The 14,123-nt window shown below is 46.8% G+C and overlaps 2 protein-coding genes across 3 annotated transcripts; one reads left to right on the top strand and one right to left on the bottom strand.

The window, feature by feature from the left end:
• Window positions 1-6: 6 nt before the first annotated feature.
• JMJD4 (jumonji domain containing 4) lies at window positions 7-9,596 on the bottom strand. Its single transcript, XM_083380213.1, is given in 7 exon segments — window positions 7-238; window positions 240-267; window positions 269-376; window positions 2,624-2,749; window positions 3,672-3,837; window positions 4,951-5,601; window positions 9,546-9,596. Coding segments are annotated over 6 exon segments (837 nt in total). The 5' UTR covers window positions 5,216-5,601; window positions 9,546-9,596; the 3' UTR covers window positions 7-94.
• Window positions 154-2,613, top strand: LOC310650630 (uncharacterized protein). Of its 2 annotated transcripts, none has more exons than XM_083380212.1 (3): window positions 154-1,390; window positions 1,438-1,623; window positions 1,935-2,613. In XM_083380212.1, the coding sequence occupies exons 1-3, from the start codon at window positions 880-882 to the stop codon at window positions 2,195-2,197; spliced, it is 960 nt and encodes a 319-aa protein (XP_083236338.1). In that variant the 5' UTR covers window positions 154-879; the 3' UTR covers window positions 2,198-2,613. The 2 variants fall into 2 exon arrangements, with proteins under 2 accessions (XP_083236338.1, XP_083236337.1); XM_083380211.1 differs by having other exon boundaries at window positions 1,438-1,773.
• Window positions 9,597-14,123: the final 4,527 nt, after the last annotated feature.

The raw sequence follows: 14,123 nt of genomic DNA, 5'->3' as shown, positions 1-14,123 counted from the left end.
CCTCTTGGTGGCCCTACAACAAGAATACACGCCACCCAGTAGCAGTAGCAGCAGCAGCAGCAGCAGCCACGTGGGGTCCACAGATTGTGGTTTTTCAGAAGAATCTCACCAAATTGTAAACCTGATGGTGCCAACCGCTCGGGATGAAGACTATCTCGCCGGCTTCCTGTATGATTTCGACCGGTGGGCTGCTCTGAGCGTAGCGGGGATACAAGGAGCCGTTCTTCAAGTCTGGGGCGGGTGATGTCAAATGGCAGGTGCCGTGACGGTCTTCAGAAACTCTTCTTGGCCTGGGGGGAACACCAGCCATTTCTTTTTGCCGCAGATGTTGGCTGACCAGCTGTAAGAGCGGAAGACGTCGGCGTGGAAGGGTGTCCTGGCAGAGATGGAAGAGATGGGCAGGTGAGGAAGAAGTAGGTGGACCCATTGAATAAGAGGGAGACTTGACTGTGACGTCTCAGAAGGTGGAAATTGAATCCCCCCCGCTTTCTAGAGGCAGAGTTGTAGATCCTTGCAAAGTAGAAATATCCAGGGCTAGTTTGGGATCATCAGGGCCTTAGAGGACGGACACTCTTTTTTCATTTTCTAGATGTTTTGGGAATAGATTAACCTCTGGTAGTGTAGCTCAAGCTTGGGCACTTGAAGATGACTGGACTTCAACTGCCAGAATTCCCCAGCCAGCATGCTGGGAATTGCAGAGGTTGGCAAATAGTGATCTAGGGCAACTTTCTTAGCACTGAGTTGGGGGCAAGGAGGAGGAGATTATGCAGAAGAAGGAGGAGAAAGGGAGGGAGAAGACAGACAATGAGGAGGAGATGAAGGAGAAGATGGAGATGGGGAAGGGGGGAAAAAGACAATGAGGACAATGAGAAGGAGAAGATGGAGAAGAAAGACCAAGAGAAGATGGAGAAGATGGAGAAGAAAGACCAAGAGAAGAAGATGGACAATGAGGAGAGGATGGAGATGGAGAAGATGGACAATGAGGAGAGGATGGAGATAGAGAAGATGGACAGTGAGGAGAAGATGGAGATGGAGAAGACAGACAATGAGAAGGAGAAGATGGAGAAGAAAGACCAAGAGAAGATGGACAGTGAGGAGAAGATGGAGATGGAGAAGACCGACAATGAGAAGATGGAGAAGAAAGACCAAGAGAAGAAGATGGACAATGATGAGAGGATGGAGATGGAGAAGACGGACAATGAGAAGGAGAAGATGGAAAAGAAAGACCAAGAGAAGAAGATGGACAATGAGGAGAGGATGGAGATGGAGAAGATGGACAATGAGGAGAGGATGGAGATGGAGGAGATGGACAGTGAGGAGAAGATGGAGATGGAGAAGACAGACAATGAGAAGAAGATGGAGAAGAAAGACCAAGAGAAGAAAATGGACAGTGAGGAGAAGATGGAGATGGAGAAGACAGACAATGAGAAGGAGAAGATGGAGACCAAGAGAAGAAGATGGACAGTGAGGAGAAGATGGAGATGGAGAAGACAGACAATGAGAAGCAGAAGATGGAGAAGAAAGACCAAGAGAAGAAAATGGACAGTGAGGAGAAGATGGAGATGGAGAAGACTGACAATGAGAAGAAGATGGAGAAGAAAGACCAAGAGAAGAAGATGGACAGTGAGGAGAAGATGGAGAAGACAGACAATGAGAAGGAGAAGATGGAGAAGAAAGACCAAGAGAAGATGGACAGTGAGGAGAAGATGGAGATGGAGAAGGCAGACAATGAGAAGGAGAAGATGGAGAAGAAAGACCAAGAGAAGATGGACAGTGAGGAGAAGATGGAGATGGAGAAGACAGACAATGAGAAGGAGAAGATGGAGAAGACCAAGAGAAGAAAATGGACAGTGAGGAGAAGATGGAGATGGAGAAGACAGACAATGAGAAGAAGATGGAGAAGAAAGACCAAGAGAAGAAGATGGACAGTGAAGAGAAGATGGAGATGGAGAAGACAGACAATGAGAAGGAGAAGATGGAGAAGAAAGACCAAGAGAAGAAGATGGACAATGAGGAGAGGATGGAGATGGAAAAGATGGACAATGAGAAGAAGATGGAGAAGAAAGACCAAGAGAAGAAGATGGACAATGAGGAGAAGCTGGAGAAGACAGACAATGAGGAGGAGGAGAAGATAGACAATGAGGAAGAAAAGACAGAGATAGAGGAGGAGGAGGAGGAGAAGCTACTTCTGTGGTGAGCAAGCTGGTTGGGGAATTCTGGAATTTGAAGTCAAGTGGCCAAGGCTGAGAAACACTGAACTAGTATTTACCTTCAGGTAGAACAGAGAACCCTGATTCCTTTAGTGGCCACATGATTTTCACTCAGAAATGCTGGTTGTTGAGTGGATGTGTGAAGGGTAGTCCTTTGGGTGTGGGTGTGTGTTTGTTATAAACTACATCTATGTGATCACTGACCTGGATGACTGAGAATCTCCATAGACCCACTCGGTTACAGGGGTTGATGGGGCACCATTGGAAGAAGCCTTGAAAGAGCAGGTTGGGTGCAGAAAACCTATCTAGGTGCTCACCAAGAATCAACCACAACTTGATGGAATGTCATCACAGTTATTACAAACAAACATTTCCTTCCCCCAAGGAAAAAAACGACCAGGAGGTGGTTTTACCATGAGCCTTTAGGTCCCATGTAGACAAACCGGTAGTCATCCACAGCGATGGCTTCCCAATACTCATTCAACCAATCAGAGGAGAAATAGATGGGCGTGCTGTAGACCTCCTGATCCGGAAACGTCCTTAAAGAGACAAGGATTAGGACGGCATTTGAAATCTGAGCCAAACCAGAGCATATCGAAGGGCAGATGATGGTTTGATACCCTAAGAGGACTATCCAGCCAAACGGATACAGGAAGTCCTTGACTTATGAGCACAACGGAGCCCAAAATTTCTCTTTTGCTAAGAGAGACACTTAAGTGAGTTCTGCCCCATTTTGCGTGCCACAGTTGTTAAGCAAGTAACACGGTTGTTAAGTCATTCCGACCTCCCTGCTGATTTTCCTTGTCAGAAGGTCAAAAAGGGGGGATCATGAGACCCCGAGGACAGTGCAAGTGTCGTAAATACATTTCGTGGGGCCAAGCTGACCTCCCCTGACTGTGGCGATGCTGCATGGGTTGTTAAGTGCAAGGTGACTTTTTTTCACGTAACTTTGAGCGGTCACTGACCAAACAGTTATAAATCGAGGACTGCCTGTATAAGGGTGCTACGACATGGAAGAAGGAAGCACGCCCATGCAGCACACCCCTGGTGGAATTGAAGAAGCGTGCAAATTATAGGAGGGGAGGGGGGAAAAAAACCCAGAAAATAAATAAATAAAAACGCATTCAACGCATTCAGGAGGAAAACAACGGCAGGTGGAGTGAGTTCATCACGAAAAATGCAAATTAAACGTGATTCCCGCAGCTTCAGGCAGAAATCCGTGCTGTGGGTTCCTGACGAGAGAGAGAGAGAGAGAGAGAGAGAGAGAGAGAGAGAGAGAGAGAGAGAGAGAGAGAGAGAGAGAGAGGCAAAGAAAGTGAAACATGATTTCTTCCTAGCAGGTTTTGCATCAGGAGCAGGAGCACCCGAGGCAGCTTTCAAAAATAAAAATAAAAACAAAAACCATCCACCGAGGGGATTTAGCGGCGAGCATGCCGCCCGGTTCTCCAAGCCGTGGCTTACCTCTGCAGATGCCAGTCCTTGAGATAGAGGCAGCCGCGGGCGGAGCGATAGCTTTTTTTAATGTGTTCCTTCCAATAGTTTATGTAGTCCTTGAGTTTAAGCTGCTCCTTGGGGTTACAATTATACTCCTTGGCATCACAGTTGGCCACGGGGACCACAGCCTCGCCTGCAACACAAACCCTTTCAGCCCACTGGGGAACCTTTTTTCCCTGTGGCGTCTCCGCCTCAGGGGTGGAGGACCAAACCGTGGAGGGACCCCCGAGAGGGCACGCCTGTGTGATGGCGACCCCGGAAAGGTGTTCTCTCCTCTTCTGAGTGCTGGGGAAGGGAGGGGGGGAAGAAAGGGAGGAGAGGAGAGGAAAGGAGAGAGGGAGAAAGAAGAGAAGGGGAGGAGAGGAGGAGGGAGGGAGAGTAGGCAAGGAGAAGAGAGGGTGGGAGAAATGGAGAGGAGAGAGGAAGGAGAGGTGAGAGAGGGAGAGAGGGAAGGAGGGAGGAAGAGGAGGAGAAGTGAGAAAGGGAGGAGTGAGAGGGAAGAAGAGAGGGAGGAGAGGGAGAGAAGAAAGGGAGGAAGAGAAAGAGGAAAGGAGAAATGAGGGAGAGAGGAAGGGGAGGGAAGAAGAGAGGGAGAGAGGAAAGGAGGAAGAGGAGGAGAGAGGAAGAGGGAGAGGAGGAGAGAGGGAGGAGAGAAGAAGAGAGGAAGAGAAGGAGGAGAGAGGAAGGAGAGGTGAGAGAGGGAAGAAGAGAGGGAGAGGAGGAGAGAGGGAGGAGAGAAGAAGAGAGGGAGAGGAGGAGAGAGGAAAGGAGGGAGGAAGAGGAGGAGAGAGGAAGAGGGAGAGGAGAAGAGAGGGAGAGAGGAAGGAGAGAGGGAGAGAGGAATGGAGGGAGGAAGAGAGGAGAGAGGGAGGGAGGAGACAAAAGGAGCGAGGGAGGAAGAGGGCAAGGAGAGGAGAGGAGAGGAGAGAGTTCACCTCCCACTACTCTCCTACTGGTGATTCTGGGAGTTGAGGTCCAGTTGCAAAGGCTGAGAAATATCGCTATACACACACACACACACTACATCCTTAGCGATTCACTCTCCTGGACAGAATGGCAGCCTCGCTTCCCATTTATGACGGCCCCGAAATCACAGGAGCATCTTGAAGCCGGCCCCGGATTTTCAACCAGGCGGAATCTGCGGCTTGTGGCAAAGTCGCAAACCGCACGCTGCAAATCCTCCACCACCACCACAAAAACAAAACAAGATTACGGCCGGTTCTTTTCAAAGGGAAAGTCGGCTTACCGAACGTTCGCAGGAGGTAATCCAAGTTGGGTTTCCCGTCCGGCGTGACCCACTTCCTCCGGCTGGCCCAGCCCTCCGTGAACTTGGCGGAGAAGACGCAAGGATCGTTGGGGATCAAGTAATCCTTGAAAAAATCCGCATAACTGAACGTCTCCGGCTTTTCAATGTAGTCCACATGGTCGTGAGGCTGGCACGCGGCGCCCCTGGTCGAGCCGCCGTGGTCACGGAAAAACTTAGTGGCATGTGCAAAAGTCTCCCTGTCCATTCAGGCGAAGAGGACAGATGGGAGGAGACTAGTCCCTATGAAGTAACTGGACTGGGATGTCAGAAAGATTTTTTTTTAAAAAAAGGGGGGGGTCAGGGAGGAGGAGAGCAAAAATCAGGAACGACCAAGGGGGTAGGAAACAGAAGTCCAGTTCCAGACCTTGCTGGAAAATCGTCCCATTGGGCTCGTGCGAGGAAGGGCTCAAATGTTCTTTGCCGTTTGGGCTCCTTGAGGACTAGAATGGTGGAGAGGCAGATCAGCAGGATGTCCGTTTCCAGCAGAGCAGTTTCTCTCCAAAGCTGGAGGAAGGAGCAGGATAATCTGGTTCTCGTTTCTCTTTGGCATTTCCTGGAGAGCAGTGGTCAAGGAGACGCTCTTCCCAATTCCTAGAAAGAAAAGACAACAAAACAATCCCTTTTAAACACCACTTTACCAAAGTTTCATAGTTTCCTAGTCTGGTGGCATGCAGAAGTCAGGGGAATTGCAGGTAGACCTCAGGTTACGACCACAATTGATCCCAAAATTTACGCTGCCGAGTGAAACATTTCTTAAGTGGGTTTACCCCATTTTGTGATTTTTCTTGCCATAGTTGTTAAGTGAATAATTGCATTTATTAAGTTAGTAACATGGTTGTTAATTGAATCTGGATTCCCCATTGAATTTGCTTGTCAGGAGGTTGCAAAAGTTGATCACGTGACCCTGGGATGTTGTGTCCGTCCTAAGTATGAGTCAGTTGCCAAGCGTCTGAATTTTTTTCATCTGACGGGAGGTGGTGGGAAATTTTGCAACAGCCGCGAGTGTAAAAAAAATGGTCAAGTCACTTTTTTAGTGCCATTGTAACTTTGAATGGTCACTAAATGAATTGTTGTAAGTCGAGGACTATCTGTAAACTTCAAGGTCACCTAAATGCACACGCTTTCATATACACAAAACATATTTACTTATTAAAGTACATGTATTCATTACATTATTTATTGAATTTATTAAATCCGTATGCTGCCCATCTCTCTGCCAAGTGACTCTACAAATGGCTTCATTAAGATTTTAAACAAGATTAAAAACAGAAGGAGAAACCAATATTAGAATATATATTTTTTTATCAATGACTCAGTTGAGGGGATAGAAGGGGAACTTATCAGATTTGCAGATGACACGAAGCTGGAAGGAATAGCCAACAGCCCGGAAGACAAGCTTGGGATCCTGAAAGATCTTGATAAACTTGAACAATGTGCCCTATCCAACAAAATAAAATTCAGTGGTAAGATTTTATATTTAGGCAAGAAAAAAGAAATGCACAGGTATAGTACAGGTGGTACCTGGTCAACAGCAGTAACTGTGAGAGGGATCTCGAAGTCCTAGTGGATAATCACTTAAATAGGAGCCAGCCGTGTGCTGCAGCTGCCAAAAAAGCCAACACAGTGCTGGGCTGCATTAACAAGAGGGATAGAATCAAGATCAAGTGAAGTACTAATACCAGTTTACAATGCCTTGGTAAGGCCACACCTGGAATACTGCAGCCGGTTTTGGTCACCACGATGTAAAAAAGATGTCGAGACTCTAGAAAGAGTACAGAGAAGAGCAACAAAGGTGATCAGGGCACCGGAGGCTAAAACATATAAGGGACGGTTGCAGGAATTGGGTATGTGTAGTTTAATGAAGGACGAGGGGGGACATGATAGCAGTCTTCCAGTATCTCAGGGGCAGCCCCAAAGAAGAGGGAGTCAAGCTATTCTCCAAAGCGCCCAAAGGCAGGACAAGAAGCAACGGATGGAAACTCATCAAGGAGAGAAATTTCCTGACAGCGAGAACAATTAACCAGTGGAACAACCTGCCTCCAAAAGCTGTGAATGCTCCAACACTGGGAAGTTTTAAGGAGAGACTGGACATCCATCTGAGCAGGGGGTTGGACTAGATGACCTCCAAGGTCCCTTCCAACTCTGTTTTTCTGTTATTTATAATCTGCATTTCCAGAGCATGAGTTTTTTTAAAAAAATTCAAGGGTATTGAATTTGGTCTGCTTTTTACAAATGGGAGAAAGCGAATCTTTAAATTTTATTCCTGCTGTAGCATGCTCCTGATTTGAGTTATTCTTATCCCAAAATATATTGAAGTTTTGGAAAAAAAAGATAAAAATTTGTCCCAGGGCCAAACAATGACCGGTTCGTCTGCAAGATTAATTAAACCAACTGCTGGCATACAAGAGCCTTGGTGGAGCAGTGGGCTAATGCCTCCTTAAATAACACCAGCTGCCTGCAATTAGTGCAGGTCCGAGTCCCACCAGGCTCAAGGTTGACTCAGCCTTCCATCCTTCCCAGGTAGGTCAAATGAGGACCCAGATTGTTGGGGGCAATTAAGCTGACTTTGTAATAATGCCGCTTGGGGGTGTGTGTGAAAGCCCTAATAAGCAGGCATATACATAGAATGAAGGCTACTGCTAAGCTTGTAAGCCGCCCTGAGTCTTCGGAGAAGGGCGGGATATAAATGGGATTAAAATAAATAAATAAATAAAATAAATATCCACTTTGCAAGCAGTGACCTCAAACTGTCAATCATAGGAATGCAACTTTCATAAACCCAAAGCAGAGAGGATTTCTCCTGAAATGAAGAACCAATCTCACATCTGAAAATGAACAGGGTAAGTGGGAATACACAAATCTCTCTCTCTCTCTTTCTCTCTCTCTCTTCCTCTTTCTTTCTCTTTCTCTGTCTTGTTCTGTCTGTTCTCTCTCTCTCTCTCTCTCTCTCTCTCTCTCTCTCTCTCTCTCTCTCTCTCTCACCGTTCAGAGTTACAACAGCACCGAACCAAGTGCCTTATGAGTTTTTCACACTTATGACCGTTGCAGCATCCCCAAGGTCACGTGATGAAAATTCACATGCTTGGCAACAAACTCGTATTTATGACGGTTGCAGCATCCCAGGTCACGTGATCTCGTTTTGCAACCTTTTGTTAGGCAAAGTCAATAAGGGAAGCTGGATTCACTTAACAACCGTCTTACTAATTTACTAACCGTGTTACTAAAAACTGCAAGTGATTCACTTAAAAACTGTGGCAAGAAAGGTCGTAAAATGACTTAACCATCTTCTTGATGACCCAAAAAATTTTGAGCTCAATTGTGGTCATAAGTCAAGGACTAACGGTGTATTTCCTGCAAAGTCAGTCTCTAAGTGAGCATACAAAGTAAGACTTGTTAGAAAAAGGCTTGAGATGTGTATATAAACCCTATATACATATTTTAATTTTTTTTATCCTCCCTTTTTAAGATATAACTCAAGGTGGCAAACATCATTAACACTGTACAGCTACTTCCTGTTTGCCCCACCACAACAATCCTGTGAGGTGGGTGGGTTGAAAGAGAGGGGCTGGCCCAAAGTCACCCCTCTTGAAATATAACCATCTTTACAATATTTTATTTTTTTATATTTCAAGTTTTAACTAAAGGCAAAGCTTTTAAGAAGATTATATCAGCAAATAATTATTACTAAATGTCATGCAGTTTTTAAAAAATTTACCAGAAACAAGCAAGCATTTCTCTATAATACTACAAGGTGCAAATCTATAGGTGGCTTGTGGGCAAAGGGCTTGCGGCCTAATTGCCGCGAGGGGTGGGAGATGGGAATTGTAGTCAATTACTTTCTGGATTGAGGGCAAGAGAACTGAACTCTAATGGACACAGGGGGTGAGAGATGGGAGTTGTAGTCAATTAGTTTGTGGACTGAGGGCATGGGGATTGCAATCTAATGGTTACAGGGTGGGAGATGGGAGTTGTAGTTAATTTCTGGACTGAGGGCAAGAGGACTGAACTCTAATGGACACGGGGTGAGATGGGAGTTGTAGTCGATTACTTTCTGGACTGAGGGCAAGAGAACTGAACTCTAATGGACACAGGGGGTGAGAGATGGGAGTTGTAGTCAATTAGTTTGTGGACTGAGGGCAAGAGAACTGAACTCTAATGGACACGGGGTGAGAGATGGGAATTGTAGTCGATTTCTGGACTGAGGGCATAGGAAACGCAGTCCAACGGCCACAGGGTGACGGGAATTGTAGTCCAGCGGCTAGCTTGGGGAAAGAGGGCCACCTGGATGAGGCGAGGCTCCAGCAAACGGCTGGGAATGACGGGGACTCCGATGCGAGAGATGGGGGTGATGGGACCTGAAGTCCAACCCTTCAAAAAGCGCCTCCAGCTGCAGAACAGCCTGAAAAGAGGCCCCGCAGCCCCCCTGCCCTTCCTCTGCTTCCCCCCATTCACCCATTTTCTTCGCTTTCCCTTCAGCAAACCCCCTCCCAAACCTCCCCACAGCACGCGCATGCGCAACCCCCCCCCCGACTAACCCGGCCGCCGCCGCCTCTTGTTCTTCTTCGGACCCCTCAGAGGACGCGCCCAAATGAATGCGCATGCGCCGTGCGCTGGCTCGCCTACCGCCCCTCAGGCAGCCCAGGCCCCGCCTCTCTCTCTCTCTCTCTCTCTCTCTCTCTCTCTCTCTCTCTCTCTCTCTCTCACTCTCTCTTATTCGCGGGCCTGCGGAGCGCCTGCGCGCGACTTCCCAATCAAAGCGGCGCGCCGGGTTTGCGCAGGCGCGCTGGGAGCGTCGTGAGGCAGGCAGGCGGGCGGGCGTTTGTGAGAAAGACGGAGCGGATGGCGGCTCCCCTCCTTCCCGCCCGCCTTTCACGAGCGACCGGTGAGGAGTTTCGGTGGGCGCGACGCGGGGATGTGGGGCGGGTTGGTGCTGCCCTACGGAGCCCCCCCCCTTCCCCAATTTCTCTCCGTGAGGGGCTCCCGGGGCTGGCGCAAGGGCTGCCGGGAGTTGTAGTCTGAGGGCGGGGGAAGGCCTAAGGAAGGAGGGGAGAGGCACAGGCCTTCGCGCCCCCCCCTTCTGTGTCGGGCAGGGCAAGGCGGGGGAGGGGAGGGGGCCTCTGGAAAGGTCAAGGCAAGGGGGGAGCAGCGGGATCCCCAGTTGCCCCCATTGAACGGGGAAGGGCCGCCCCTGGTCCCAGGAGCAGCTGATCCAGATTAACTGGGGAACCGGCGTTCGCATCCAGAGCAATGGCAAATAGCAATGGCAGATCACACAGCAGCATAAGGACAGTATCTAGGTGGCATATCTGTGTGTTTGTGGGTCTCTCTGTGTGTGTGTACCAATGGCAGATCACACAGCAGCATAAAGACAGTATGTAGGTGGCATATCTGTGTGTTTGTGGGTCTCTCTGTGTGTGTGTACCAATGGCAGATCACACAGCAGCATAAAGACAGTATGTAGGTGGCATATCTGTGTGTTTGTGGGTCTGTGTGTGTGTGTACCAATAGCAGATCACACAGCAGCATAAAGACAGTATGTAGGTGGCATATCTGTGTGTTTGTGGGTCTGTGTGTGTGTGTACCAATAGCAGATCACACAGCAGCATAAAGACAGTATGTAGGTGGCATATCTGTGTTTGTGGGTCTGTGTGTGTGTGTACCAATGGCAGATCACAAAGCAGCATAAAGACAGTATGTAGGTGGCATATCTGTGTGTTTGTGGGTCTGTGTGTGTGTGTACCAATGGCAGATGACACAGCAGCATAAAGACAGTATGTAGGTGGCATATCTGTGTGTTTGTGGGTCTGTGTGTGTGTGTGTACCAATGGCAGATGACACAGCAGCATAAAGACAGTATGTAGGTGGCATATCTGTGTGTTTGTGGGTCTGTGTGTGTGTGTACCAATAGCAGATCACACAGCAACATAAAGACAGTATGTAGGTGGCATATCTGTGTTTGTGGGTCTGTGTGTGTGTGTACCAATGGCAGATCACAAAGCAGCATAAAGACAGTATGTAGGTGGCATATCTGTGTTTGTGGGTCTGTGTGTGTGTGTACCAATGGCAGATCACAAAGCAGCATAAATACAGTAAGTAGGTGGCATATCTGTGTGTTTGTGGGTCTGTGCGTGTGTGTGTACCAATGGCAGATCACACAGCAGTGGTTTGCCTTGTGCATCATCAGGTCAGCGAGTTAAGATACGTCTTGCCCTTGTCTCTGAATAGTGCCACCCAGTCAACTACATGGCAGTCAACTACCAGTTCATTGAGCAGATAGAATAATTTCTTTTGTCCAGGCAATTCTGATTATATTGTATGACATGTTCCTACTGCCCGTAGCTCCTATTTCATTTCTTGTATAGCATTCTTAAGTTAAACCAAGCACTGGCTCTGATATGGGCCTAATTTCTCAGGCTCTGATAGGTTTGATTTCCCCTCCCCCTACTTATCATGAAAAATTCAGAAGTGCTGAGCACAACACTGAGGAGATCTTTGTTTATGGCAGCAAATATCGGGTTTAGAAGAAAGAGGGACCCCGAACAATGAGAAGGCAATGAGCCTTGGTGGAGCAGTGGGCTAGTGCCTCCTTAAGTAACACCAGCTGCCTGCAATTAGTGCAGGTTCGCGTCCCACCAGGCTCAAGGTTGACTCAGCCTTCCATCCTTCCCAGGTAGGTAAAATGAGGACTCAGATTGTTGGGGGCAATAAGCTGACTTTGTAATAATGCCGCTTGGGGTGTGTGTGTGAAAGCCCTAATAAGCACGCATATACATAGAATGAAGGCTACTGCTAAGCTTGTAAGCCGCCCTGAGTCTTCAGAGAAGGGCGGGATATAAATGGAATTAAAATAAATAAATAAATAAATAAAGACAGTATCTAGGTGGCATATCTGTGTGTTTGTGGGTCTGTGTGTGTGTGTGTGTGTGTAGCAATGGCAGATCACACAGCAGCATAAAGACAGTATGTAGGTGGCATATCTGTGTGTTTGTGGGTCTGTGTGTGTGTGTGTGTGTGTGTGTGTGTGTACTAGTGGCAGATCACAAAGCATAAAGACATCATCAGACAGTATGCCGCTTGGGGTGTGTGTGAAAGCCCTAATAAGCAGGCATATACATAGAATGAAGGCTACTGCTAGACTTGTAAGCCGCCCTGAGTCTTCGGAGAAGGGCGGGATATAAATGGAATTAAAATAAATAAATAAATAAAGACAGTATCTAGGTGGCATATCTGTGTGTTTGTGGGTCTGTGTGTGTCTGTGTGTGTGTGTGTACCAATGGCAGATCACACAGCAGCATAAAGACAGTATGTAGGTGGCATATCTGTGTGTTTGTGGGTCTGTGTGTGTGTGTGTGTGTGTGTGTACTAGTGGCAGATCACAAAGCATAAAGACATCATCAGACAGTATGCCGCTTGGGGTGTGTGTGAAAGCCCTAATAAGCAGGCATATACATAGAATGAAGGCTACTGCTAGACTTGTAAGCCGCCCTGAGTCTTCGGAGAAGGGCGGGATATAAATGGAATTAAAATAAAAATATAGGTGGCATATCTGTGTGTTTGTGGGTCTCTGTGTGTGTGTACCAGTGGCAGATCACAAAGCAGCATAAAGACATCATCAGACAGTATATAGGTAGTATATCTGTCTGTTTGTGGGTCTCTCTGTGTGTGTACCAATGGCAGATCACAAAGCAGCATAAAGACATCATATACAGTAGAGACCAGGGGTCTTCAAACATGGCCGCTTTATGGCTTGTGAACTTCAACTCCCAGAATTCCTCAGCCAGCATGCCTGGCTGAAGAATTCTGGGAGTTGAAGTCCACAAGTCATAAAAGGGCCAAGCTTGAAGACCCCTGGTATAGATAGTATATCTGCATGTCTGTACCAAAGGCAGATCACAAAGCAGCATAAAATATCAAACAGTATCGATAGTGTTTGTGTGTGTATCTATGTATACCTATATATAACCCGAAGCAGAGTAATTAGATTCTGTATTAGCTTTATACAGGCAGTCCTTGAGTTACAACCACAATTAACTCCAAAATTTATGCTGCTAAGTGGAACATTTGTTAAGTGAGTTTTGCCCCATTTTATGACTTTCCTTGCCACTGCTCTTAAGTGAATCAATGCAGTTGATATGTTAGTAACACGGTTGTTAAGTGAATCACTGCAGTTGGTAAGTTAGCCACACAGCTGTTAAGTGAATTTGGCTTCCCCCATTGACTTTGCTTGTCAGAAGTTCGCCAAAGGTGACTACAGAATCTGGGACACTGAAACCGTCATGAATATGAAGCAGCTGCTGAGTGTCTGAATTTTGATCATGTGACTCTAGGGGTGCTGCGACGGTTGTAAGTGTGAAAAACAGTTATAAGCCACTTTCTTCAGTGCTGTTCTAACTTCGAACAGTAACTAAACAAATGGTTGTATGTTAAGGACTCCCTGTAATCAATTTCCCACAAGTGGGAAGAGGTCAGCACCCTTGTCCAGTGGATTCAAAATACAAAATGGATGGTTTGACCAGGCATCTTGCAAAAAATAATTGGCAGGTATTAGTGTAGTTGTGGTCATGTTTTCCATTTTGTATGCAATTAACATCTCCATAGATACCTATTTTACTCTTATATCTATTTATCAACCTTATATGTCACCTATCTTACAGAATAACAGAATTGGAAGGGGCCTTGGAGGTCTTCTAGTCCAACCCCCTGCTCAAGCAGTAGACTCTATACACCATTCTGGACAAAGGCAACTCCCAGCAAATTACCGACATTGAATAAATTGCAATGTAAAATATTAAAAGAATAAGCAAAGCTCTTCAACTGAAAAAAATCATTTAAAATAAAACTAAGTAGGATGGAGAGTTAGGGAGTAAAGCGCGCAGAGAGAACATTTGACTGTATAAATATCTATCCCATTGACCACCAATTGCTATATAGCTAGTCCTTGACATACCTCAACAGCCATTTATTTAATAACTGAAGTGACCATGGCTTGGGGAAAAAAAGTGATTTATTACCATTTTTCACCCTTACAACTGTTGCAGCCATCCCCATGGTCTCGTGATCAAAAATTCAGACGCTTGGCAACTGACTCCTGTTTATGATGGCTGCAGTGTCCC

This window comes from Vipera ursinii (assembly GCF_947247035.1).
Source record: "Vipera ursinii genome assembly, contig: scaffold_191, whole genome shotgun sequence".
NCBI lineage: Eukaryota > Metazoa > Chordata > Lepidosauria > Squamata > Viperidae > Vipera > Vipera ursinii.
Note: the sequence above shows the minus strand (reverse complement) of the source record. Positions and strands in the feature narration are given on the sequence as shown.

Coding starts and splice junctions, on each gene's coding strand:
- LOC310650630 (XM_083380211.1), top strand. CDS start 880: ATGGAGAAGAAAGACCAAGAGAAGATGGAGAAGATGGAGAAGAAAGAC. Junction 1,391..1,437: donor CCAAGAGAAGAAAATGGACA/GTGAGGAGAAGA, acceptor GAGAAGGAGAAG/ATGGAGACCAAGAGAAGAAG. Junction 1,774..1,934: donor AGACCAAGAGAAGATGGACA/GTGAGGAGAAGA, acceptor TGGACAGTGAAG/AGAAGATGGAGATGGAGAAG.